At 39.8% G+C, this 27090-nt stretch overlaps 1 protein-coding gene across 7 annotated transcripts in view; it reads left to right on the plus strand.

Annotated features, from left to right (window-relative positions):
* The window catches only part of MBNL3 (muscleblind like splicing regulator 3), a 109344-nt gene extending 82459 nt beyond the window's left edge, over nt 1-26885 (plus strand). For 4 of the 7 annotated variants that reach the window (XM_073879133.1, XM_025852525.2, XM_025852526.2 and 1 more), the window contains 7 exons: nt 7636-7827; nt 8924-9160; nt 12224-12374; nt 13983-14018; nt 16619-16713; nt 17691-17764; nt 19529-19721. In XM_073879133.1, the coding sequence (XP_073735234.1) occupies nt 7636-7827; nt 8924-9160; nt 12224-12374; nt 13983-14018; nt 16619-16713; nt 17691-17747 (768 nt within the window). In that variant the 3' untranslated portion in view covers nt 17748-17764; nt 19529-19721. Of the gene's footprint in view, nt 1-7635; nt 7828-8923; nt 9161-12223; nt 12375-13982; nt 14019-16618; nt 16714-17690; nt 17765-19528 lie in introns of all 7 variants that reach the window. The other 3 variants (XM_025852528.2, XM_025852527.2, XM_025852529.2) reach the window with 3 other exon arrangements.
* The last annotated feature ends 205 nt before the right edge of the window (nt 26886-27090 follow it).

The following is a 27090-nucleotide window of genomic DNA, read 5'->3' on the forward strand; positions in this document are numbered from 1 at the left end:
TACTCTTGAAATGATAAATGATGACATTTTGTTCTTTCATCTCAACGTGCTTACATCTACATGTTTTGTAAAGTGATTTTTGCAAAATATTTAGGTTGGTGATGACGGGAATTATGTACTTATCAGGTTAATATGCTCTTAATATAATTATGACTGCCATTATCATGTCATTATCATTGACTGAGGTTGACCAAATCACACCATAGGAGTGTGTAGAGTGCAACTAGCCCCAAATTCCTCTGGATTTTACCATGTTTGCTGAAAGGCTAGACAAGATTTCACTTTTAGATAAGGCAACTGAAGCCTAACATTATTTATTTGTTCAACAAATTGTTCCCACAGGTAGGCTTACCTTGAGGTTAGTGAAAGCTCAGGGCCCCTCATTTGCATGGTCTCCATCCAAGGCCCTGAGAGGAGCCCTAGCAATGTGTTTACATGTGTTTGTAAAGTTTGCAAAATATATTTGTGTATTCTTTGTTCTTAAGACTCCCCTCCTCTACCCAACTGCCTAAACTTCAGGCCCCACAGATCCTAGATTCACTCCTGATGGCAATTACTGGTCCAAAGTGGAGTCATTATCCGGATTCTTTCCCTAGGCTGTGTATGTCACACAGCTTGAAGCTCCTTTTGTAGTCAAAGTGAGTCCCACCAGCATAAGTTTGCTGCCTTGCCCCAATTCTGTTAATACACAGTGTGAAACCTTGTTTGTTCAAAGGTTAAATGGAAGTGCTACAGTTTTGCAGCCAAACAGAGAGCATTTGTACATGGTTATCTTTCATGATGCCTCTTTCCTCTGATAGTAACGAATCTCAACATTCTTCTGTTAACCTCCCTCATATACTCCCATGGGATAAATTCAATGTAATCTCCTCTCCACCCATTTTGTGTCCTTCTCCTCTGGGGCTGCTTAGCTCCCGTTGGCTAGTGCCTGGAGCTAATGAGACCATGTGGGCCCGTTAGCTTCTTTGTTCTTGATCACGGTCTAAGCTACAGCCAAATACCTCAAAACTACTTGGTGATCACCAGTGAGTTAAAGGCAGGAAGTTTGGAGGGCTGTGAAAATCTTTTTTTCTGGTGGAAGATAAAGCAATAGCAACAATCAACAAAATCAATACTTGATAATCTCACCTATCGGGGATGATTTTTTTCTTATCAAAACCATCCCCTTGCACAGATCGATATAGTTCAGTAGGGCCATCAGGAGACCTAGAGTAAAGCCTATTGTTGCCCCCAGCACCTGATCATAATCTTAAACTGGTTCCCCCTAAACAGTCCTATTTTGCCTTACTATCCTTTATACATCTACTAAATACTTTGTTAAAGATTTATATATTTATTAGAGAGAGCACACAAGAGCAAGGTTCAGGGGAGAGGTGCAGCGGGAGAGGGAGAGAGAGAATCTCAAGCAGACTCCCCACTAAATATGGAGCTCGATCCCACAACCCTGAGATCATGACCTGAGCCAAAATCAAGAGTTGGGCATTTAACCAACTGAGCCACTCAGGTGCCCCACATCTACTAAACATTTTAAACTCTTCTTTAGCTAGTCTCTTCTCTTAAACCACTCTGTGGATGCCAGTCATACTAACAATTCACTAGTCCCCTGGAACCACACATTTTGTAATAAGAAGTTGCATCTTTTGGTCTATAGTATCATTAAGCCATTTTTTTTTTTCAGAACTCTGCATTGGATACCTTCTGATACTGATGATTTAGCCACTCCAGTTTAAAAATGCACACATACAGGCACCCTACCCCTCCCCGCTCGTGCTCTCTCTCTCTCAGATAAATAAATCAAAAATCAATCAATCAATAGAAATGTACACACACATATATTTGTGTATGCTTGGACAGGCACACACGTGTGTATAAATTATCCTGTGCCTCTCGTACCGTTTGATCTAGCATTTACCATCTATGTGAAAAGATAGTTTGGGAGCAGCCTTCTGCTTAAAGTCTTCCTCAGCAGACAGCAAAACCGATGGATTTATTCAATCTCTGTGCTACCACTTCTGATCCTTGATTGTTTCTTTTGTACTGTGATGTTTGAATTGGATTTTTCTAACTGGTAAACCTAAAAGTAATCAATGGCTTAGGAATCGCTTTTCATTCAACTCAGTAAATATTTATTGAGCATCTACTCTGTGCCAGACATTTAAGAAGGTAAGAGGTAGATAAAAAGATAAACTAGAAACCATCTCTACCCTCAAGGAATGTATGATCTGACAATAGTAAGATGGTGAATTAATGTTCTTGTGATCCTCTTAATTTCTGATTTCTACCTGATCTTCTGTATTTTTTTAATAGCTTAGGGCTTTTCTTTTTTTTCCTCTGTAAAGTTATCTATTAGCCATGCAAGGTTTTGCTTTGATTTGTGTTGTTGTTTTGGTAGTGGTGGTGGAGATTTGTTGAACTGTTGATAATCATAACCTTTAGCATCCATTTATTCTGGACTCACATGGAAATGTTTATAGTCTCCAGGCTTCTTGCAGCTTCCTTGCTTTTCTCAGCCCTTGTCACCCCCCCCCATATTGTTCAGTACCCTTTGTTAAAATCGGGTAACACTTGATTTCTTTATACTTTTCCTTTCCTAGTGGAATACTAGTTAATTGTCGCTATTATTACACAGTGGTTCACAAACTATTTTTAGGTCAGTCCTTGTTCACTTTTCAGGAACAGTCAAAATTGCCTTGCCCATCTAAAAAAGAAGTCATTTGCCCTCTTGCCAAATTCTTACCTGTAGCGACCATGTGGTGTTATGCAGATCTGTGTTTAGGCACTCCGTTGTAAGTGCTGGCCTACTTTGCAGCTTCTCTTCTACCAAATATGGGCAGATCCAAACCATGATGTGTCCTCCCTTGCACGCTATGTTTTATACCTTTCACACTCACAGTCATCTATTGATCCTTTGCCTACCGGCCTACCTTCAGTGCTTCCTCTTACTTGGAAACTTCTGTGATTAAGGTCAGAAAAGCCAGACCTAGATGAGGACAACTTTTCACTTTTGACCCTTGAATTTATTTATTTTTTTCCTGGCTCTCTCTTGGGCCACAGTGACTTATTCATTAACAAGTATGGTTAGAACATAAACACCACTATCAGCTTGCATCTGTTTATAAAGTTAAGTCTCTATTATTAAGGGACCAATTAACCAGTCTGGAGGTTCCACGGGCCTCCTGCAATGTGCCTTTTGGCCACCTCAGTCCCCACAGAACATCACTCAGAGAGCGTGGAGATGACCAAGCAAAAACTCTGAAACAAAGATTATTCAGTTGAGCTCCACGTGAAGTTAGTCAAGTCTGGGGGAAACGAAAATTACACATTTCAGTGTGCTTGGGGATTATCTAAGTACAGAAATTCACATGGTGACAGTGAGCGGGGCTTTCTTTTATACTATATAAATGCTTGTCAATGAGCAATAAAATGTAGGTATTATGAGTGCTAATAAAAGTTAGGAGTGTTATTTTTCTGGTATTAAAATCGAGTCAACAAATCGTTACCAAATGTTTGCCTGCCGTCCTATAAAAGAAAATGTTTGGTTGTCCACCTCTAGACAGGAGCTCAGAGAGAGAAGGCCTCAATTATGTTGACTTCAGGCCAGGATTAGCCTCAGTGACTTAAAGTATTTTGCATTCATCTGACAATAATTGTAACTGACCTTGAATATTACTGAAGTAGCTACGAATAGATCTAAGCTATTGGGGAGACACAAAGATTGCTTTAGCATAGCATTTCACTTCTATTTCTTTATACTAGTTTGCGGGATAACCCATTTTAAATAATAAGTTAACATTCCTAAAATGTATGTGTAAACTAGAGATACTTATTTCAGGCATAGTTTTTTATTAAGATGTTTCAGAATCCTTTAAGACCCAATACGTGGTGGCTCCTAAATTTTTACCTTTACAAGAGTCCATCTATCTTCCCATCCTTAGCCACTGCATAGTTATCGTTGTATAAAGAAATAGTTAAGAAGCCTAATTTTAGTTCAATTAAAAAACATTTTAGTGAATACTGTAGTATTGGTTTCTAACACCAAACCTTTTCAACTTGCAGAATCTTGCCACAAGTATTAGATTTCTATACATTCACATATAAAATTTGTGCTTTACTCCAGAAACTGATGGGAGTGCTTTACTCTTTAGAATCCTCTAGAATGAGGTTCAGCAATGGTTTCTGTAAATGACGAAATAGTAAATATTTTAGGCTTCGTGGGACAAGAGGCAAAGTTGAGGATATTATCTACAACTTTTTATTAATACAGGTCTCCTAATGAGCATGGTGGAATTTATTTAGGGATGCTGAAATATGAATTTCATATACTTTTCATGTGTTATGAAATATTATTCCTCTTTTACTTTTTTTCAACCCCTTAAAAATGTAGAAACCATTCTCACCATCTGGCCATGCAAAAGCAGGCTGGCCAAGTCTGGCTCAGGGGCTGGAGTTTGCCAATCCTTACCCTAGAACATAAGCTCTTAGACAGTGGATAGTCCAGAGCCCTGCACCAGTGGTGAATTCCACGAGGGCTTTGAACTTCCTGAGGAAGTTCCATAGACCAGAGTCCACAGCTTTCCAAGAAGTCCAGGATTAAGGAAGATTAGGGGCCACCGTTCTAGAGACAATCACTACCGTGCAGTCACTCCTGGGAATTCCAACCTCATAGCTAATACTATTAGAGACACTGGGGGTAAATAAATGTCTAGAAGATCTTGTTATTCATGAATTGGTTGTCTCCACCATTCCTGTTGGCTTTATAAGACTCAGAGGAAGCTGAAATTCCACACCTCTGGTTTTCAAGGGAAAACCTCATATTTTCAAATATTTAGTAAAAATAATTTAGGTTCAAGTGAATATCTGAAACATATTTAAGTGTCCAGACTGTTTGAGACTATAAGTAGAAATCAGATTCAACCTGCTAGGAACTTTTCTCTTTAAAAGGTTCTTTACCCCGCAGGTGGGTTCATGTTAGCTCCACTGACATGAAGGACTACAGTGGAGGTATAGGCAGGATGAAAGCTGCGTAGTAAAACTGAATGTGTGAGCTTGCAGGCTGCTTAATGGGTGGCTGTGAGCCAAAGCTAAGCCCTTGAATGTTCAAATTCATGAAATGGAATAGTGACCCTGGGGCAGAAGTGGTGGTGGGAAAACCAAAAATGTCCATTTGAAAGTAACTAAGGGGAAGCCCGGGTGGCTCAGTCAGTTAAGCGTCTGCCTTCAGCTCAGGTTATGATCCTGGGGTCCTGGGATCCAGCCCCAGGGCGGGCTCTGCCCACAGCGGGGAGTCTGCTTGAGGATTCTTTCTCCCTCTCCCTCTGCCCCTCCCCCCAGCTCGAGTTTTCTCGCTCTCCCTCTCTCTCTCTCTCAAAATACATAAATAGATCTTTTTAAAAAATTCAGTAGTTTTGGGGGCGCCTGGGTGGCTCAGTCATTAAGCGTCTGCCTTCGGCTCAGGTCATGATCCCAGGGTCGTGGGATCGAGCCCTACATCGGGCTCCCTGCTCAGCGGGGAGCCTGCTTCTCCCTCTCCCACTCCCCCTTGTTTGTGTTCCCTCTCTCACTCTCTCTCTCTCTCTCTCTCTGTCAAAAAATAAATAAAATCTTTAAAAAAAATAAAAAATTCAGTAGTTTTTAAAGAGAATCGTAATAATGGTTCTCACATTTATAAAAGGCTAAAAGCAAAACGTATCCAGGAGAAATAGTGTGGTGACTTCAGTGAGAAATTTACTATGAACGTCAGAGAGAAAAGAGAATTAGAACAGGGTACTATTGTGTGGTTCAAATACAGAGTTTTACCATGAGAGATTCTTGCTGATTTTCGAGACAACCATGAATCCTCAAGTTGATAAAACGTGCCTTATCATGGAAGCATGCCTGAGTAGTTGTTTCCAAGAGATTTCCGTCTCATTCTATAAAATAATATCACATCAGCTAATTCCTAGAGCTTCGTATCTCATTCGATAAGATATGCCCTTATAGCTTTACATCACAGTGCCTCGTTGGGCTGGGGCAGCCCTAGACAGCTAGGCCTCCAACATTAAAGCACCTTCCCTGACTGCACCATCAACTTTCCAGGTACCTGGTGTTGCCAGTGTTGAGGGTCCAAGTTCTTTCTGTCCTTCCTAATATGCCAATTAGCTACTTTGATAAAATCATCTATGGTCCAGTGCAAATCCGAAAGCCCCTTCCTTCCAAGTTGGCATGTGGGTTTTTTTTAATGGGCTTCATGGAGAAGGCGTGCAGGTGAAAATCTCAAGTCAGACCAGGGGTTGGGTTGGTGAATATATATAGCCCCTCACTTGGTACTCCACAGCCTCCCATTCTACCTGCATTTCGAGCTGTTCCTCTTTGTGTGATTTAGCAGAAGGTATGGGTACAGCTTGATGGTGCAGAAGATTCATTCTTTAGTGAAAGAAATAAAAAGAAAGCAGAAGAGAACTCACAGCATTAGCAACACACCGTGAGACTCCACCAGGTGTACATCAGTGCACTAACAACCTTACAGAGTCCCTGCTAGACATGTACCACATTCAGCTGTGGTTTGTCCTTAATTTGTTCAGTGCTTACATTTCTTTTTAAACTTTATCATTGATTCTATCAGTCATTCACTAAGAATGGGGTACTATAGTGGAGACAAGAGAACTCTCAAAGAAATTAGAACCCCATTGAGAGGAAAAGATGCCCACTTTGGAACAAGCTGGAAAATAGCACATAAATTGATAAATTACATGGTTACAGATAATAAAGGCAATACATATATCAAGCTCTTTGAAATTGGGACTTTTGCAAGGTAGAAAAACCCATGGGAGCCCTTTCCATTGCTCCTGCTTTCCTTTACAAGCTGTGCTCTACTTGATACACCTTAAAATCCTGTCATCTTATTTCTTCCTGCCTAACAGGGATCCTTGGAGCATTTTTTAGGGCCCCTTTTGGACTGTGGATATCATCTGGCCCCCTAGGTAAAGATGAGGCTGGGCAAGTCAGATTCATTTGTGAAGTGGAACCCTTAATTTAAAAAAAAAAAAAAAAACAAAAACAAAAAACAAAAAACGACCATACCCATCTCATTTTGGGTGGACAGCAAGAAGTTGTTAGAACTCTCACTTTTCTTTAATCTACCCCTTTCTTCTACACTCCTTGCTGTCTTCCATAATGGATAGTGGACCCAAAACAGAAGTAAGTTGTCAACAGGGTTGGTGGGAACTTCGGCAGGCTAGAGCCGGGCAGTGCTAATGGGAAAGAAGAAGGAATGGGGAACGAAGGGGCTTTCAGGAGAACCTGAAGTCGGCCTGCAAGGTACATTGCCTGTATATATGATATCGTCTGTGGCATGGTTTTTAGGTTAAAAACAGAAGCGCGAGAGAAAACGCATTTCAAAGACATTCCATCAGTGAGATTTAATGTGGCTAATTCATGACTCAAAATTGTGTGCCTGGTTTGATCAGTTTACCAATAAATTTGTTACTCAATGAGATTTGTTGGTTTAAAGCAACTCCTATGTGGGAATTAATATGAAACTAAAAATCAATCGGTAAATTTGGATATGACTTAGGCTTTTTGAAAGAGTGTGTCCTTGTGTAATAGTAGTAAGAATCTATTTACCGCTAATACCTTTTTTCTCTTTTAAACATACAGAGTTCTTTTCCTATGAATCCGTCACTTGCAGCTAATCCTGCAATGGCTTTCAATCCTTACTTACCTCATCCTGGGATGGGCCTGGTTCCTGCTGAACTTGTACCGAATGCACCTGTTCTGATTTCTGGAAACCCGCCTCTCGCATTGCCAGCAGCTGCTGGTCCCAAACTGATGCGTTCGGATAAACTGGAGGTATTGGTGTAGAACTATGTAAATACCTATAGGGTAGCTATTAACCTCATGCACAAAGCAACATTCTCAGAGCCCAGTGTTTTGAATGCTTTAAACAAAGGCACCTCTGGGTTTCTAGCTTATGGAGTACAACCTCGGGAAAACGGTAACGGTTTTACTACTGTAGTCGCACCCTGCTGGGAAGTGCATTGATTCGGTCGTACAACAGGTCAAACAATGTCTTAGCGCGCCCAACCGCGGACTCGCGGTGGAACCGGAAACCTGGTGGGAATGCTCCTTTTCCCCAGCCTCCCATATGACAGACTGCGATGAACTGTATTGTTAATGAGTCTCAAATTGCTAGAATAATCCAACTGGGGGATGAAAAAAAAAAAAGAAGACTAATCTAACTCTCTATGAATGCAGAATGTGAAACGAGTATCATAGAATCTAAACTTTCTTTTTCTCCATCTTAAGAATGATGGACTAGATAATAAATACCCTCCCTGCCTATGAAAAGGCAATCTAAAAGAAACTTCAACCAGCGTTTTGATTTAAGGAAGTCCTTCCGTCTTCCCTTGTTATTCTTCATAGATTGAAAGAAATAGCTAGTCCGTTTCATATAGAGTCAAAGCCATTGGCTGACTTAAATGCCTGGCAGTGTATTGTAATAGAATCTAATTGTACACATAGCTCAGTCATGAGCCACGATTTTGCTGGGGAAAACTGCATGGTTGTGTGATAAAGACTCATCTTGGACTCGAGCAAAACAGCCCCCTCTTGCAAATTTGGCTAATTACACTTCAGGCTGTGAATTAACTGGAAGATTATTAAGTGGTTTCCCACAATACTTTTAAGCACTTTGATTTCAACGTAAGGAAAACAGACAACTTTGCTTGGGAAGGAGCAGAGTACTTTTCCCTTGGACTAGAAGTGTCTGTGTTTACACCTCACACTGAATATGGATTTACCTTATCCTTCAGCTTTTTAGATTTTTCCTAAATAGATGACAAAATCATGTAGACTACTGCTCTAGCATTTGCTGGCGAAATAAAGAAAAGCTAATCACCTTCCAGGCATCAATGTGTTGTGTGTTTTTGTTTTGTTTTAATTTAAGGTTTGCCGAGAATTCCAGCGTGGAAATTGTACCCGTGGTGAGAACGATTGTCGCTATGCTCACCCCACGGATGTTTCCATGATTGAGGCAAGTGACAATACCGTGACGATCTGCATGGATTACATCAAGGGGCGATGCACCCGGGAGAAATGCAGGTACTTTCATCCTCCTGCACACTTGCAAGCCAAACTCAGGGCAGCTCATCACCAGATGAACCATTCAGCTGCCGCCGCTATGGTAAGTAAGAAGGAACCAGGTGTTGTGGACCATTGCGGGGTAAATGATAGTGTATTCCCCAGCTTGTCGAATATCCTTGTAAGCATAATCTTGGATAGTCATGAATGGATCTTACTCTGAATAGCCAGAGTTATAAGCTGGAAAAGACAGAACCTATTTACTCTGCTTCATTCACTGAAATTTTGTCAAGATAATCGTTTCAAAAGCTTTACTAACGATTTTCGTTGACTGTGCTTTTTCCCCCATCTTTAGAGGAAGGCTAAATTATGTAATTTAAACAGGAAACTATTTTGAGTGGTTTTTGATAGCCTGACTAATCCTAATAACCTACAAAGGCAGAAAGTTACCTCTCGGCCCCGTGAGCCACCTTCATGGACACTTTGGTGTAAGGTAGGAGGTCGGGAAAAGATACACACAGCACTCCAGTGTGATGGGTTGAGAAATAGGAATTAGGATTACTTAAGTTGGTCATAGCTATCAGTAAATTTGATAAGCGACTTGCAATTTCTTTTTTGATGTGGGCCTTTCCTCATGTCATAGGGTATAATAATCCCAGTAAGGGAGCAAACCCTGAGGAAACCTCATGATCCCAAAGCCCATGACAGGAACTTGCCTCTTCCTAAACGAGATGCATTTATTTTCAAACATCCCTATTTGTGAAAAAGGTTTCCCTCACATTGAGTTGCAATCTACCTTGCTATCACTGGAACTTGACACTAATTTCATTACACAAAATAAGTCAGTCCCTATTCCATAGGAGTGGGGCTCTCGTGTCTTTTTTCTAAGGCAAATACTCCAAATTTCTCCAAACTTTTCCCAGGGAGTATAGATGGAAGGACACAGCACCAATTCTCCCCTGATCTGGAAATCAGTCTGTTGATGAATTTTAAAAAGACTTCATCAAGTGGTTTTGGTCTTAAATTCTCTTGAATGAAGGGATTTTTTAAGCTACGGAAATAGCAAGGTCTCCAAAATGTTCAGTGCAGATTTTAAACCTCCAATTCTTTGATCACTTCTGTTGGTGGCATAGAGTTTAGGAGCAGTGTGGGTCTACAATAGAGAGAAGGAATACAGTAGGCCCCCTAAAAAGAAAGGTTCTCATATGCCTGAGACGTACAAGGAATGGCTTGCTTATGCCATTGAATACCTGTTCCGTGCTCAGTCATGGGGCCTTCATATGTATGTGTCCATTTCTCATGACTTGGCTGTATTTGGTAGAAGACATTATAAGTCAGCCCCAAATTTCCACGTAGAGAGTTAACTATTTGTTATCTGGTAGGCCTTTATTTGGTACTTGTGAATATCAATATAGAATTCCTTTCTGAGTAACTGATCAGAGCAGAATCTTAGCAGGAAGGTCAGATTGGCCACCAGAATTGGTTCGAGGTAAGATCAAATAAAGGAGGCTTCTTGAAGAAATGTGAGCTTTCTGGAATACTACTCAGCCATCAAAAAAAAATGAAATCTTGCCATTTGCAACGACATGGACGGAACTAGAGGGTATTATGCTAAGCGAAATGAGTCAGTCAGAGAAAGACAATTATCATATGATCTCACTCATATGTGGAATTTAAGAAACAAAACAGGATCATAGGGGAAGAGAGGAAAAAATAAAACAAGACAAAATCAGAGAGGGAGACAAACCATTAGAGACTGTTAACTCTAGAAAACAAACTGAGGGTTGCTGGAGGGGAGGAACCTGGAGGGATGGGCTAACTGGGTGATGGACATTAAGGAGGGCACGCGATGGAATGAGCCCTCCTTATATAAGACTGATGAATCCCTGACCTCTGCCTCTGAAACCAATAATACATTATATGTTAATTAATTGAATTTAAAGTTTAAAAATAAATTTAAAAAATAAATAAAAGAAGCTAGGCATAAAAAAGAAAGAAATGTAAGCTTTCTGTATTTTTAAAGATTCAGAGCTGAAATGCTTCGTAAAAAAGAGTTGTTGGTTTGTTTTTTTTAACCTTCTTCGTTTTCATGTGCGTAGCTCAGCTTGACTTCACTGAAAGCAGTTTGTATGCATTTAAAAGCAAAAGACGCGAAGGGTAAATATTTAGTTCCCAAAGGACAATAGAGATAACTTTAGACTTTGTGATCCACAGGATAAAAGATGTCATGGCTTGCCCCCTTTGTGGCATGTGGAATGCTAGTCACTCAACACAAGTGTTCCTGTCTCCTTAAGAGTTTGGAGCATGCCTAATTCTTGTCACTGGGACATGTTTTTTAGGTCACATGTAATTTGCTGACCAAAAAAAGTAAAAAGTCATGTCAAACTTCTCCAGTGAATCTGATCCAGGAGCAAATTTGAGTATTATAAGCACAGTGGGATTTTGAAAGAAGTGTAGACATGAAAGAAGGATTTTAAATTCTAATGCATTTTAGAATTAAACCTGACAAGGACTTAATGAAGCCAGTGATACATCCTGAAATGCACAGCGAGCACCTGTAAATGAGAATTGCACGCATTTTGCTCTCTACGTTATCTGGGTGAGGCGGGTGGTGGGGAAGAAAAGAATTTGCTTTTCCCTCACATGTTAGTTGGGAGAAGCACAGTTATGGATGTGGACCTGAAGTCCTTCTAGAATTTAGATTTTGTTTTATGGCGCTACAGTACCAGACTCTGACCTCCCGACATCTGTTTTATCACCATCACCATTGATCTCCTAGATCCATGTTGGAATTTTAGCTGGCCAAAATCCCTTTCCTGCTCTATCTGTTGCTTCTGCTCATCTCATTGTAATAGATTCATGGATGAACATCCCCGAGATGTTAATTTTAAATGATTATTTGCTGTTAAGCTTGAGGTCACATCTTGCTCAAGTGAGAAGGCCCCTTTTTATTGGCCTAGATGAGTGAAGTTGAAAATCAGGGTTTTTTTTCCCTGTATGTGTATTTCCCGTTTGGGATTAAGTACTCATCTAGTCAGTTGCTCAGTGGATAGGCTGCCCTGGTGAAGGGCTCCCGGGCCACACTTTATCTAACTGCTGCTTGCTTGCTTTGAGTACATTTTTTACTTTCTCTGGTGCTATTTATTAATCCCTCCCTCCCTCACAGGCCCGCCAGCCTGGTATGCTTCAACTGATACCAAAGAGATCGGCACTTGAAAAGACCAATGGTGCCACTCCGGTCTTTAACCCCGGCGTTTTCCACTGCCAGCAGGCTCTGGCTAACCTGCAGCTCCCACAGCCGGCATTTATCCCTGCAGGTGAGAACAGGGCTCTGTGTGAGTCTAGCCATGTTGTGAATGTGTACAGAGCACACCAGCTGCCAAAGAGCTTTAATGAAGCACTGCGGACAGGTGTTTGGGTTGGAAATAAAACAAGGCCGTTAGACTTGCTCTGCCAGTCTATCGGACCAAATGTCTCTATGATGCCTTAAAAGTAATGGTTTGAAATCAAACGAGGAAAAACTGTTGACATTTTTCTTTTTAGCATTTCTTAGTTTTTGCTTCTGATGATTGTTTCACTTGATTCAGTCTCAAACTAATTCCTTGACTCTTAGGTATCCCTTGAAAAGACACTGGTCACCCCTCAAAAAAAAAATGTTTCCCAGCTTCAGCATTGCAAAAATACGTAATCTGTATATCTTTGATATGCCAAAGATAGTTATAATAAACCTACCCGTGAACTTACAGTGTAGTTATAAGACAGTATAGTGTGTGTGTGTGTGTGTGTGTGTGTGTGTGTGTGTGTGTGTATATATCTCACATACTTTTAGCCTTTAACTCTTGTACCGGTTAATATAAAAACTAGAGCAGTTTATCATATTTTCCTGATACTATGCAGGATATTTTGTTACCTTCTCCATTCACACGTATATAATACCATAACAGTTTTGTACCAAACTGAATAGAAAATTTTGTTCAAATAAATATCACATATGAGGAGAAATACTTTTCTTCCTCTGGTTCAGTACTTTAAGAATGAGCATATAGTCTCTTAGGAATAAATTGAAAATACTAACCACTGGGAGTACAGTAGTTTTTGTTTTTTGTTTTTTGTTTGTTTGTTTGTTTGTTTTACCAGAATCATAAATGCCCCAGTTTGGAAACTATTATTAAATGAAAGTGCTATGCTTTAAAATTAGTTTAGAGTACCTTATTGACTATATAAACGTACTAAACACATGGTCTTATACACCTACACTTGAAAACACCCATTGGTTAATTGATAAATTAATCAGCTAATTAATTTAGAAAGAAGCCATAGAAAACCAATCTTTAACCACAGTAGTTCTTTATTTAAAAAAACAGAATTTTTACAATTTTTAGACTTTTTTTGGCTGGATATGGCTAATTTAAAGTCTAGATTTAGGAGCGAAATGTCAGAAGAATCCCTTTCCCCCTAATTAATAGCAAAATTAAAACCTGTTGGACTGAGCACCCCCTCTTGATGAAAAACCTATTTGCTCTGTGTTCATAGTCAAGTTCACCATTATGAGGTGGATGAGGCTGTGGTAATAGGTGTCCAAAATAAAAATGCAATTTAAGCAAGGTAATTCCTTTAAAGAAAAAATTAATGTGCCCTGACTCTTTCCAAATGCTCCTTCCTCCCAAGCTGGTGGCCCATGAACCACATCATCAAAATTAATGTTCGTTTTTATACCTAAGAATCCAAGAATTACTTTGATTACCTGGGTTGGGGAGCTTAAAACTAAGCTGTAATTGTGAGCATGGGAGTTTACTGGTTTTGCATGTGCTCATTAATTAATATTGCAAAGAATATCTTTCTAGTTAAAAATGATTTCTCTCCGTAAAGATTTAATAATGAAATCTCTCTCCTTTACTTTTCACGCTTTTCTGCATGGTGTACAGGGCCAATACTGTGCATGGCACCCGCTTCAAGTATTGGTAGGTTTTGTACAAACATTCTCAACTTTTTCTAATCCGAAAATAAGTGTTTTTCTGTCATGACTGTGAAAGAGATGAGTGACTGGGTGATGTGGTTCATGGGCCACCAGCTTGGGAGGAAGGGGCATTTGGAAAGAGTCAGGGCACAAAGAAGAGAGAAAGCAGGCAAGGTAAAGAAGCTTGGAAGTGGTATTGTGGCCTGCCTTTGCTCTGTGGAAGGCTGAGCATATTTATGACAAAAGTTGCAAGAAGGTACTTAACTTCTCACTGCAGTTTCACCACTGTGGCTACCAGACCTTTCCCTCTCCTACAATTATAATGCAGCTATACCATGATTGGAATAATTTATATGTACAGATATCCTAGAAAACAAGTTGCATCACTAAGTGTAAGCAGGTTAGGGTACTTCGTCCCCAGGAGGAAGAAAATAAGAGAATTCTGCACTTTTGTATTTTAGAGCTGATATTTTGAGCACTCTTTGGACATTTTCTGAAGAGTGAAGATTTAATAGGGTGCTGTCTGTTTCACATCTCTGTCATTGCGGAATGACAACAGTGCTACACTCTTGAGTCCTAGGTGATCACCACTGGGGCCAAATACTGACCCTGCCATTTCTCTGCTTTCATCCTAAAAATTGCAGCTGAACTATTTTGAAACATTTCCTTAGCCAGCCAGAATGGGCAGTTGTCTTCTCAGCTTCACACCTGGGGCTTTCTAACGTGTAGGTCGTCAAGTATAACAAAACCGTTCTTGCCCCCCCTCCCCCCACCAAAGTTACCCACAAGATCTAAATCACTCTATGTTGACAAGGGATGAGTTAGGCAAAGCTAGAGCCTTCTGTAGTGTCCTGGGAGGAAATGCCAGGAGCATGGGAACCAGGCAGAACAGAGTCCTTTCAGAATGACTCTTTGGGGATATGTGATTCTTAACAATCACTTACCCGCAAATCCTTCAATCAGTCACCAGTACAATCTGGTAGCCATCTCAAGACCATTTTGACATCACTAACATTGAAGAAGACAAGAAAGTGACTTGTTTCCATGGTAGGAGTTCTCAGTTCCTCCAGTCCGTGGGCACAGACCAGGGGAAAATAGCTCCATTTGATACAGGGAGGAATTGTCCCACCGCACACCCCACCATGTCCTATCAGTCCAGTGCTTTTCATCCTTTTTGAGAGTTTGCCATAGCCTGACCTCCGTCCTACTGGTTGACCAGAGGAGATGCAGAACCCAAAAGGGACAAACAGGTTTATTGAAATAAAACAAAAGGTCAAAATGACACACAGTAGTAGCACTCACGAACATAGCAGGGGGTGACCCCTGGCCTCGGAGGTGGGGCCTCCGTTATGGAGGGATCGGCTGTCCCCTGTAGGAAGTAAAACATGTCCACTGATACTAACAGGAGCATCACACGCGTATGATTAGAACAGACTTCTGCAAGTTGGTGAAATGTGTAGGAATGCAAACTGCATGCAAGAGTGTTCTTAGAATCGGCAAGTGATACACTGAGGGACGTCTGTAGGTAACAGGTTACTGGAGATACGCTTAAGGGGTAACTACAGGATTTCTGTTAATCACCACTTGGGGTACATTTGTGGTTTCTGTGACATTGTGTATATTGATTTTCCTTTCTCCAGGCCATTTACTTTCTCTGTAGACTTTCAGAAAATCTGAATTCAATGGATGTAGACATAAATTATTATATATGCACACTCGCCATTCACGCCATACCATTCACACATTAATTCCTTAGTTTGCTTTCCAAAATGAGCTAGAAATGAGAAAAAGCATGCCGAAAGCTTTTAAAATGAGACAGAAACTAGAAAAGGCAAAAAGAGAACATCCCGAAAGAGACGTGACAGCTGCTAACCCTATAGTCGTCACTTTAATAATTGCGATGAAGACAAGATTTTGTCGGGTGTTTACTAGGAAGCCCCCCATGTGTTTGTTTGACAGACAGCGTAGATTTCCAAGGGATTTGCCAGAGATGTACTTAAAAACCTGCATGCACAGTCCACTGTATTTATCTGCTCCCCCACCATGTACCCACCAATCGAACTGCCTTTTTTTTTCCCCCGCATGTAGATCAGGTAAGTATACCTGTAACTGTCTCTGTGCACCTGCCAAGCTAGTGACGATCCTCAGGTCTCTCAGTTAGCGAACCCAAGCCCCAATTCACACTTCCCCACTCACATTTCAACTGTGCATCCCAGTCACCTGCTCGACGAGGCATTCCAATAGGTAGCCTTGGTAAAATCAGCTTTTGTTCTATGCGCTCATCGTAGCCCCTTCCGAAAATTCGGCCTTTTAAGTCAACTGTGTAATGGGATTCTGCTGAACAACTAGCTGTTGAGAGTGATGCTGTTTTCCTTAATGGTAACTATAATGGGCTTTCCCCTTTTCTCTTTTTAAATTTTTTCCCCCTTCCACGCTGTGTTGCTTTGCGCTGTGATTGCATGTTGTACCCCGGTGTGTCCATTATGATGATGTCCCATGGCTTCTTGCTGTGCTACCTACCGCGCCCCGTCCCATCGTTTTCTGTCATGGTTGTGTAAATTCTCCACCCTCCCGTGTGTTGCTTCCGTGGTTGCCTACTGAAAGTGCCCATGATGCACGGCGCAGCTCCCACCACTGTGTCTGCAGCACCAACACCTGCCACCAGCGTCCCCTTCGCTGCAACAGCTACAGGCAATCAGGTTTGGCCATTTATTTTACCTGTTCAGACCAGAGAACTACCGTGTGTTGCTAAGGCACAGTATATGCCTTTGGGATTGGCGAGAGACACTGAGCCGTACTCCTGGGTGTTTCTTAAGCAGTCGTCACGCTTAGAATTTTTGTTCTTGTGTATCTTCTGGACGGGTGTACCTGCCACCCATCCTGGGGTGAATCGGCAGTTTTCTCAGTTTCGGTTGGTTCCCGGAGGTCGCTCTTCCTATGCTATCTTCACGATTGCTGCTGTCACACCAATCCTCAAACACATATACTGAGTACTCCGTAAATGCTTCCTCATTGGTCAAGAGAAGAATCTATTTTATTTTACTACCATTGTTTCAGTTATTGCGTTTGAACTTGCCCTTGGTACTATCATCACCTTTTACCTTCAGATCTGCTGGAAAGAAAGCCAAACAGCACACTTCTTTCCAGGGCACAGATATCCTTATCATTAGCCCGTGATGACATCAGCGCTGTCACACTGACACTCCAACACTCGGTGACACTCAGTGATGACATCAGAGATCTCACACGGACCTTAGATGTGCCTGTGTTGTTGTGATTTTCATTTGCTTTAGGTATTTGCAGGCGGAGTCCCAAGACAGATTTTAAATTGGGGGAGAGTCTCGAAATTGTCATGAGCTACATACAACAATCATCGTGTAACATGAGGGCTGTTTTGCCTTACTGAGTGGTAACCATGCTTCAAGCCTGCACATTCCACAGCTGCTTCAATTACAAGTGATAACCACACAGCACACAGAGCATTAATCCACTGGGGGAATAAGCCACATTCTAATCTGTGCTTTGCAAAATTAACCATTAGTGGATATGGTTAATATGTCTCGATTTTTCTGTGAAATTGATTATGCTTTTTAATTGCCATTTCCAAACAGTGAACAAAATAAATGGGATTCTCTCAAGAAACTATTTTAATCTAAAATCTTTTTCACTACTATAGATACCCCCATTATCAATAGATGAACTGAATAGCAGCATGTTTGTTTCACAGATGTAGAAGTTACCAGTAGAACAGTAAGTTTCTTTAAGTATTAATATGAATAATATTTATAGATATCTTTTATATTTACACAATTGCATTTGCTAAAGGCTTTGGTAAATATTTTCATTAATAGGCATTGCTTATAATGTAGAGCTTGAGTTAAGCATTCCAAATTTTCCAAATTGAAATGTGGAGAGCAAATATGCAATTTTTTCTATGAAAAAAATGACAGCCAGTACTGTGTTTTCCCAATGAGCTTACAAATTCTGAAATGTTTTCCTGTTAGGAGTGTGAGTTGTCAGCCCAAGGCACAGATCACTTTTGAATATTAATTCTTTAACACTTTTGTAGCTTCGTTTTTTTGTTGTTGAAGTAAAGCAAAGTAATTTTGTCACAGTCTGACTACAATGAATATCATAAAGACAGTCAGCAATATACTTCTCCCGTGATGTCGTAAAAGATCGTGCTTTTTACACTCTGCCATTTTGTGTTGCTTTCCATGTAAGTCTATCAGAATTGCTCCAGCTGTTTTGAATTTTGAGTGATATAATTTAGTAACATAGTCATTATTTTTGTTCAAATCATGGCTTTTTAAGAAAAAAACTTGTTGTTGGACTCCCATTACCCCACCCCCCACCCCTTTGATCTCCCGTTTGCCCCATCCAGAGCCAGGCATAGCACACACTTAATTTGAGGAGTCCTTCACTTGGAAAATGTGACTTTTCAAGCCACTTAAGATTCCAGAGTATCTTAATTAATTACTGATAGGGACTTATTAATAACAAGTGTACGAATTCTGAATTGCATATATTAGTAAGTGAAAGTTTGAGGTTCTCACGCCTGGAGTGTTTCATTTAATTGTTCTGTTCTCTTGGAGAAATAGTTCCCCAGAACCTGGCCCAGAACACGAACTCTGTCCTGGACCGAGCCTATGGCTTGACTGCACATTAGACCATTAGACAAACAAGTCCCTTTGATCATAAGGAATGTTTTACAGAGACACCTTTGAGTACGTGGAATAACGGAAGAAGCTGTAAATTGTAATTGTTTTCAGGTGAATCATTTGGGATGGTAGCAACTTGGGACTAGCATCAAACATGAGAATATAGGTTTTGCAAACACCTGCCTGATTCTCATGGGCTGCTTTACAATAAAGTAAACAAAAGTTGTCAAATATAATGACGAGCTTTCCAACAGCACATGTTTGAGAATCGTGATTCCTTTTTGCTAGACTCCATTAGAAAATTTAGACGTATTTGGCACACCATAATCACTTCAACGTGTGACAGATGTCGAAAATTTCTCCAAAGTTCAAAAACGTAATTTTGCAAAATGCTATATACCTAGATAGCACCTTGGCTATTTCTGCATGGCTCCAAACCATTCAAATAAAAAAAAGTTTAAAGTATGTTTCATATTTGCATATTTCAGAATGGCGGGTATCAAACAGGTTTTCCCAATATATGTTTGAAGGGAGTTGAAGGAAGTGGAGAGATGGGTGGCTGTTCATCCACACGTTCAGGCATTGTGTGGATGAAACCTTAAATGATCACCTTAGGGCAGTTCTGTGCACTAGGACTCAGTGAGGCCATGAACTGTCATGCCATATGACTGTGACCCTTCCCAACAGCCCCATTTTCACAGGTGTAGGATATGAAACTCAGAGTGGGGAATATATTGACAGTTCGCATACAGAACTGACGTAAGAACCAAGTATCCCGACTCCTGCTTCAATAACCCCTTAATATTTCTCACTCTTTCTCTCTCTCTCTCTTTTTTTTTTTTTTCCGTTTCAGTTGAAATTCTGAACAACAGAGTTACGGAGTATCAAGATCTCTCCATGAGAACCTCCATATGGCCTTTCCATATATATTTTCGTAGGTCCTCTTCTACCAATGCTACGATAAGTGTGGTGCGGTCAATATATTAAACCAAACGCATATACCAACCAACAGATTCAAACAAAACCAATAAAGCATTAAACGGTCAGTGGAGATGTTAAAACAAAACATACATAGAAAATGAGTAACTAACATTTATCTTATTTGAATTAGTAGGTAGAACACGACCGTAAAGTTTTGTAGTTTGTTACATTATTCTTTGTGATTTTCCAATAACCATTATGCTGAGTGAATCTCCACAGTGGACTGTTGGCTTACTGTGCATTCTTGGTGGGTAAATGTTCATCTGTTTTAAAGTGTTACCTTACTGTTTTGTTTACACAATAGTCTTTTGGGTTGATTTAGAATGTAACAAATGTATCCAGTACCATTTGCCTCACTATTATTGTATTGTGGTGTGGTGTGTTGTGTTAGATTTTGACATACTATAGTGTTTTCCTCTAGATGTGTGGTGTTTGATTTCAACTAGAATATTACTAATGGGAAACAGAAATATCTGTGTTCGAAAAACATAACAGATTAATGTTAACATGCTTTCTCTCTCTTTAGAACATTTCTGTAGGTTTCTTGGGGCAGACATTCATTATAAACATGCATGTGTATAATTTGTACCTGCGGATCTGACCTTGCATAATACAATCACATGACTAGGTTTTTTTGAGAGGAGAGAGAAATAATTACCTGCAAAAAACAGGGAACTTCTGAAAATATGAACCCCTAATCTCACTCCTCAAAAAGCTTGCAAAATTACAATTTACCTTTAAAGGTAAATTTCTCAGCATTTATGTGAAGTGCCCATTACGTTTCTTGTGGTTCAAGGATCCTGTCTCCTAGGTTGAGCCATTTGTCAACTTCAGCTGAAGGCTGGTACCTGGAGGCTTAAAGATATGTTAATTGTAGGTTATAAATTAAACGGAGGCGAGGACATGGAGATAGTTTTTCCGTTTTATGAGGAAAGTGTGTGAAAACCTTTTCCACAAGTGCCATTCTCTGGATGAATATGGCACCTGCTTTTTAGACCCCTCTTTGAATAATAAGAGGCAATCTTGCAAAAGTCAGGGTGAAAGAGAAGTGGTTCTGAGTGAGGTCTTTCCTCCCCAAATGGATAGCCTTCTCCGTTGATCACAGTTGGAGTATGAGTATAGGTTTGGGGAAACCGTGGGGGTGAGGAGGAGGGTAGGAAGACATTTCAAGTGAGTCTCTGATTCACTTACAACTGCTAGGAAGGCTGTCCACCGTTGTCTTTAGCTTCAGTTCACCCAAATTTCCAGTCCTGTTGAACACTTCAGTGAAGGAGCCAACATCTGTGTCAAGTTGCCTTTCCCAGACTTTATTAACAGCAGAATCATATCATAACCAAGCCTTTTTTTGTTTCCTCGTTTAGATTTGTTTGTTTTTATATGTATTTGAAAATTGTAATAGAGAGGTTCTCAGCACCCTTTGGATGAGACAGACCAGCTACACTCCATGGAGCTGAGCTGAATTCACGTTACTAATCCTCGTGACATAATTGTATAACCAAGTAAAACAGTAGTTCATATGGTAGGTGACATTACCTCCTCCACTGTACTCAGTTATTAAAGTTACTATTGCTATACAGTGCTGGAACCATAAGATACTTCACATCAACCTAGGTTTAATATTTTCTACTAAATATATATTCTTTCACTAGAAAGCATACAGTCAGCAAATTTAATGTCATAGCAGGTTTGTTCTCCTTCGTGAAAATGACAAGGAAAGAGAAAATGGGATTTAGGATACCTTAAGCTGGTTAGCAGCATTTGAATCATAGAACAATGGAGTTGGCACAACCTTCTCACAAGGGATGAAACTGGGGCCCGGGGCACATGACCTGCCCATGGCTACCTACCTAATCGGTGGCAGTCAGACCCAAAAAAACCTCCGGACTTTCGGTTGTTCCTCTGTTTCGCACCGTTTGTGCTTCGGCACATTCGCGACTCCCTCCCAAAGCAGATCCATTCCACTCAGAATACAAAAGGGCAAAATTAGCTGTGCGGGAGTTGATATCCTATTGTTCTTAATGATCAAGCCCGAATCACGATCATCAGTAATTTCTAAAGGGTCTTGCTTGCATCAAGACCCTGTCATCTATTAACAGTATTGCCCGGCGTTAGAGAACAAGACGCGTCCAGACTTTTGCCTGTTGACTCCATGAACCACTTAATTTCTGTTTCCCAAAATCTTAACGTTGTTAGAGAAGAAAGTAGAGTACACCTTTGTGAAATAACTTGTGTATAGAACCCGTGCTGGCGCCTCTCCAGAAAGGCAGAGCTAGTCACACAAACCCAGGAAGGATGCACCTGAGCTAGTCTGGGGTCTTCCTTAAAGGGGCTAGAGATGTCTTCAGTGCGAAATGAACTCTTTTGTGTAGTTTGACGTTTTGATACAACGTATACTGTCTCATTTAACCTTTTAAACTTCTGACGAAGATGTACATAGACAAGCAGCCTAGTGTACAGTGGTTTTTATGATGCTGAGAGCACTGGAAGACATCCGTGATGACTTATTTTTCAGTAGGAGGTTCAGTGAAGGATATTCAGGGTAGTTGCAGTGTGGGTGCCACAATATTTGATATGGCTGGCATTCTAAAAGTTACTTTGTAAGTGAATTTAGAAGAAAGACGATTCAAAGCACTCAAGTTTTGATCAGATGCAAAAGAACGTTGACAAAAATGCAATTGTAAGATAGCACTCTTTAAACTAGTTGTGCAATGACTTATGCTGATTCTCTTTGTTCAAGAAAAGAAACGAAGAAAGGAGAGTCATTAGACTATAAATTTCCAGTTAAAAAGCCAAGTCACAAAACTAATCAGTGACTCTAAACAATAATTTACTGGATGAATTGTATATATAAAATTCTAACCACTTGTGATTCTTAGTTGACTTTTTATAAGCTTTGTATTTTATAAGGGCTTCTATTCTTATTTATCCAAAATTATTGTTTTTGTCCATTTCTCTCAGCCTTTTGCAAAAATAGGCAAGAGTACTGAAACTTGGATAAAACAGGTCAGGTATACAGAGAAAATAATCTAAAAGTTATCTGTTAAGAGGGTTTTAGTAGTATCAAAAAAAAATTTTTTAAAGGCACTATGTGAACAGAAGTATATTTTAAAGAGGGATTAAGATGAAATTAAAACCAAATGGATTCATAAAATTGCTATTTAAATACAGTATTTACTTTTGCAATTGGAGCATGATTCTCTAACCAGCTGTTGCACTTCATCTCACTTGTCTAGACTAGAGTCTAATTTGTAGTTCATTGTCATGTGAAAAGTCATCTTCTCCCTCCTCCATCAACCTTTGCCATCTATTTTTGAACATGCGAAAGCACTTTGATACTGCCGTTAAGTGTTGTCCCGCACCGCGGGGCTGTGTTCACTAAGGTTCCGACTTACTTTAGTCTGTAGGGTAGGCTGTAATGCACAGAATGATTAGAAACTGGAATCCTCTTTCTTTTTGTCTCTTCTGCATTTCTACACACACTGAAATAGAAGTAGGGAAATAGGCCCTCCCAGTTGTGTTGAATAGATGTAGGAAGATAGTGGCCTCATTGTTAATTTTACCAGTGCCCGTCGAAGGCACCAGAATGAATAGTATCTAAAAGAGTATCACAACTTTTTTTGCAAACTTAGTTGATAGCGTCATCAAACTGTAGATAATAATTGCAGACATAGTTTCTGAGCACCAAGTCCCTCACTGGTGCCAGGTTTTCATTTTTCTTTTTAGTTTTTAAGGTTTTTGTTATACTACATTTTTATATCTCTAAGTCACTAACGAATTTAACTTTGCAGGAGAGTTAGAGAAAAGTTAAAGATTTTACTACATGTACTCAACCCACCTAGATAGGTTTTAAACTGACACCGAAGCATGACAAGATATAGATTATAGTCCATAAATATTCTTTACAGTTCACAGTTTAAGAATAAACTTAACTTTATATACAAATAATAATTTTTTAACTAATTATATTTAGTTGTTGCTTTAGCAACAAAACTACAACATGGCTACCTTTAGACACCTGTTTTCTTTTGTGTGATAATTTTACTCATTAACTATACATGGTTTTTGACAGTATGAGTATGTAGAAGGTACAGCTCAAAATTCAGAGAACAGATCTGGCTGAATTTTTCTTTAATCCCAAATTGCCACGCGAAAGCTGAATTTGTGTCCTTATATGACTTTTTGATCAAAAAGTTTACAACACATGGATTCTAGAGTCAGGCTTTTTAGCTTGTAGAATTTGTTGTGTGGATAGGGTTATTCCACAGTATTTCAACTTCAAAACATGATCATTGCATTTTTAATCTATTATCTGACCTTTCTTTCATAACATTACTTATTCCAAATTACTCTATGCAGGAGGCATAGCTGTCACTACAAAAATTCGCTTTTCTGGAATTATATACCCACCCCAACACATCCAAAAGAGTCTTAAAGAATGATGGACACGTATTTTGGAATGAATTCGTATTTGTAAAACCATACATAAAGATACTGTGGAATGACCCCTTAACAGTGTTTGAGAGACATATGCTGCAGTAAACTGATGGTCTCAGTTAGGGTGCGACTGTGTGAGACACACCTTTTTTGCACTTATGTACATAGTCCGTGAACGCTATGCTTGGAACTTTTGTTTTTTAAATATAAGAAATCTGTGATAATAGCAAAAAAGTAAGATAGAGTTATTTCTAAGGCCTTGAGAAGGAGGGGGGGTTTTGCTAGAAGACTTAACTAAAGCACGATGTTGCTTTGCTGTTGGGGAGGCTTTCTGGTTTGCTATAGTTCACCAAAAGAAAAGACTGGTAACAGGTAACAGGTCACCTTCCGCTAACAGCACTGACCTGACCAAGAGCGAGAAAGTCCTTTCATCTTTTACAGTAGCAAAGATTATTGGCTTTTTAGATTAATCTCCATTGTAAACACACACACACACACACACACACACACACACACACACACACACACACACACACACACTAGGCAGGTTTCTGGCAAAGGTCTTCCTTTTCCAATGGTTGCAAGCAGTGAAGTACCCTGTAGGCTGCAAGATGGATAGATCCATTTTGATCAACTTAGATTTCATCTTTCCCAGAAAATTACTGATGGAGAGGTATCCGTTCCATCAATTAATATCCACTTAAGTGACAATCAAAGTGTTAACGTTCACCACTACTTCTCCTTTAAAATTCAGATCCCAAAACCCAACTGGCAACCACTGAAAGACTTCATTTTACAGCTAAGTATGGCCGGCACAGGCATTTCGTTCCCTCCAATGAAAGGGAAAAAAAAAATGCCTCTGGCACAACTTTATAAATGGCTTTAAACTTACCTTATACCTGTTCAGTGGAAGCTGTTCTCTGACTCGCCTTTACCAGATTAGAAAGTGCTTCATGGTGCCATACAGCCTCCCACTGTTTTAGCTAAACAGAAGAGAACCAGCCCAGATCTCACATATGTAGCAGCTGCAATCAGACCATCTCGGTCCATTTCCCTACCTCCCATTCCCCCATCTAACATTTTGTTGCCTCCAGGCAATGGGGTTAGAAAGGTGTGAGGATAGATCACCATGGGTATTTTGGGTCCTTCCCCTGCCTTGGAGAAGGAACCCATCCTGGGATCGGGGGGCTGGTATTAGTATTGCTACCCATCTTGCTGGTTCTCCCTTACAGAGAGAGGGAAACAAGCCAAAGCCAGACAGCAATCCAAGCCTTACAGTTGTCCAATAGCTCAGGGCCAGTTGGTTAGAAATTTCTCTCTTTCCCCCCGCCCCACCCCTTCAGCCCTTAATCACGTAGAGTCAGCTCTACAACTATCAGCCTGACCATCTGATACACTGGTACAAAATGTAAGCATTCATGCATTCTGTAGTTAGGGACTCCAACTTCCACCTCATCGCCAACCTGTTTTCCCAACTTACCCTGTGTTCTTGTGTTGACATTTCCCGGTGGAGCTATAAGCAACAAGAATATATTTTCATAAGGTCAAGAGAAATATACAATTTTAAGTGAAGAAGAATCATTTATAAAATAGTAAGAAGGAACCTAGAAGCATCACAAAAGATAACCAATTAATTGATGGCATATTGCCCATGCTGACCGCCATTGGGTCACACTCTTTGGAGCTGAAACACAGGGGCTGTGTTTCAGTGAGTCAGATTAGAGAAGGAAACATAACAAAATGTGAATGACTTGAGGCCCAAAAGGGACCTCTGCCATTAAACCCAGGAAAGGGCTTAGTTTGACTAGTTCATGCAGTTTCTAGCCCCTCCACTTGGCCTTGCCTGGGAAAGAACCACCCGTTAATACTCCAAAGCAGGATGATTCCAGAGAAATTTTATCTTTAAATAGAACCCAGCCTCAATAATAGTAGACCAAAAAGGGAAAAAAATCTATCATTTGAAGTCCCAACTCTTTGAAGGTATTGCAAAAATTCTCACTAGTCACCTTCTACATCATATTAATTTTTTTTAAAAGTACCTCTGTAACAAGACCTAAATAAAAGTAACCCCACTTTAGGCCATGCTCTTTTCCCCAAAAACACACAACCTAAAGATTTATCTGTCATAGAAGTGCATGGTTGCGAAGCTTTATTTCTGTATACAGATGCTCTCTGTTCATGATGGAAACCAAATTACTCTGTTGCTATGCCTTTTGTGTCTAGCAGTTGAGAGGATGATACGACCGCCGTACTGCTGGGTACTGGGGTTGCCCTTTTCAAAATAAATTTCCTTTTATTATTGTTGCTGCTTCAATTATTAGCAAATGAACCATTTGTTATCATACCCCCAAATTACAATCGTTTAAATTTTAAGAAAAGATGTTCCTAAATGCACTCTTTTTTTCTTTTTTTAAGGGCTGACTGTGCGTTTATATAACAACAGTCCAGTATAATGTAGAAAATGAAGCACAAATTTGGGACAAAAGAATGTCAATTTAAAAATACCTGTAGATAAGAAAATTATTAGCCATGCGCAACAATTATAGATTTAAATAATGACCATGATATTTCCCAGATGAAAACTCCTCCCATCATATTTTGCCTCCAAAATGCCATAGTTCATTCCCTCAACTGCTATCAATAGGGTAGATGCTTTGATTTTTTTTCCATTTTTCCCCCCAAGTTATAGCGCTGTACTGCTTGTTTGTGTTTAGAAGTGTGCGTTATGTAAGTCATCTTAGTATGCTACTTCTATGTTTATTTTTTGGTTCTTTTAATAAAATGCATAAATTTCATGGTTCTGTCTTTTTTTATGAATCCATATTCACACATTAGGAGTTTACTTAAAAGCTATTCCTGTTCTAGTATATTAATCCTAATATTCAGTATTATGAATTATATAGATAATACACTCATTGCATTAGATGTATTATTTCTCTGATATTGAAGTTACTAACACAAGAAAGGCACATTTGTGTGTTAGTGAAAAAAAAAAACTAA

The sequence above is a fragment of the Callorhinus ursinus genome, unplaced genomic scaffold, assembly GCF_003265705.2.
Source record: "Callorhinus ursinus isolate GAN/ISIS: 27379988/994484 unplaced genomic scaffold, GSC_fseal_2.0 scaffold33, whole genome shotgun sequence".
Classification (NCBI taxonomy): domain Eukaryota; kingdom Metazoa; phylum Chordata; class Mammalia; order Carnivora; family Otariidae; genus Callorhinus; species Callorhinus ursinus.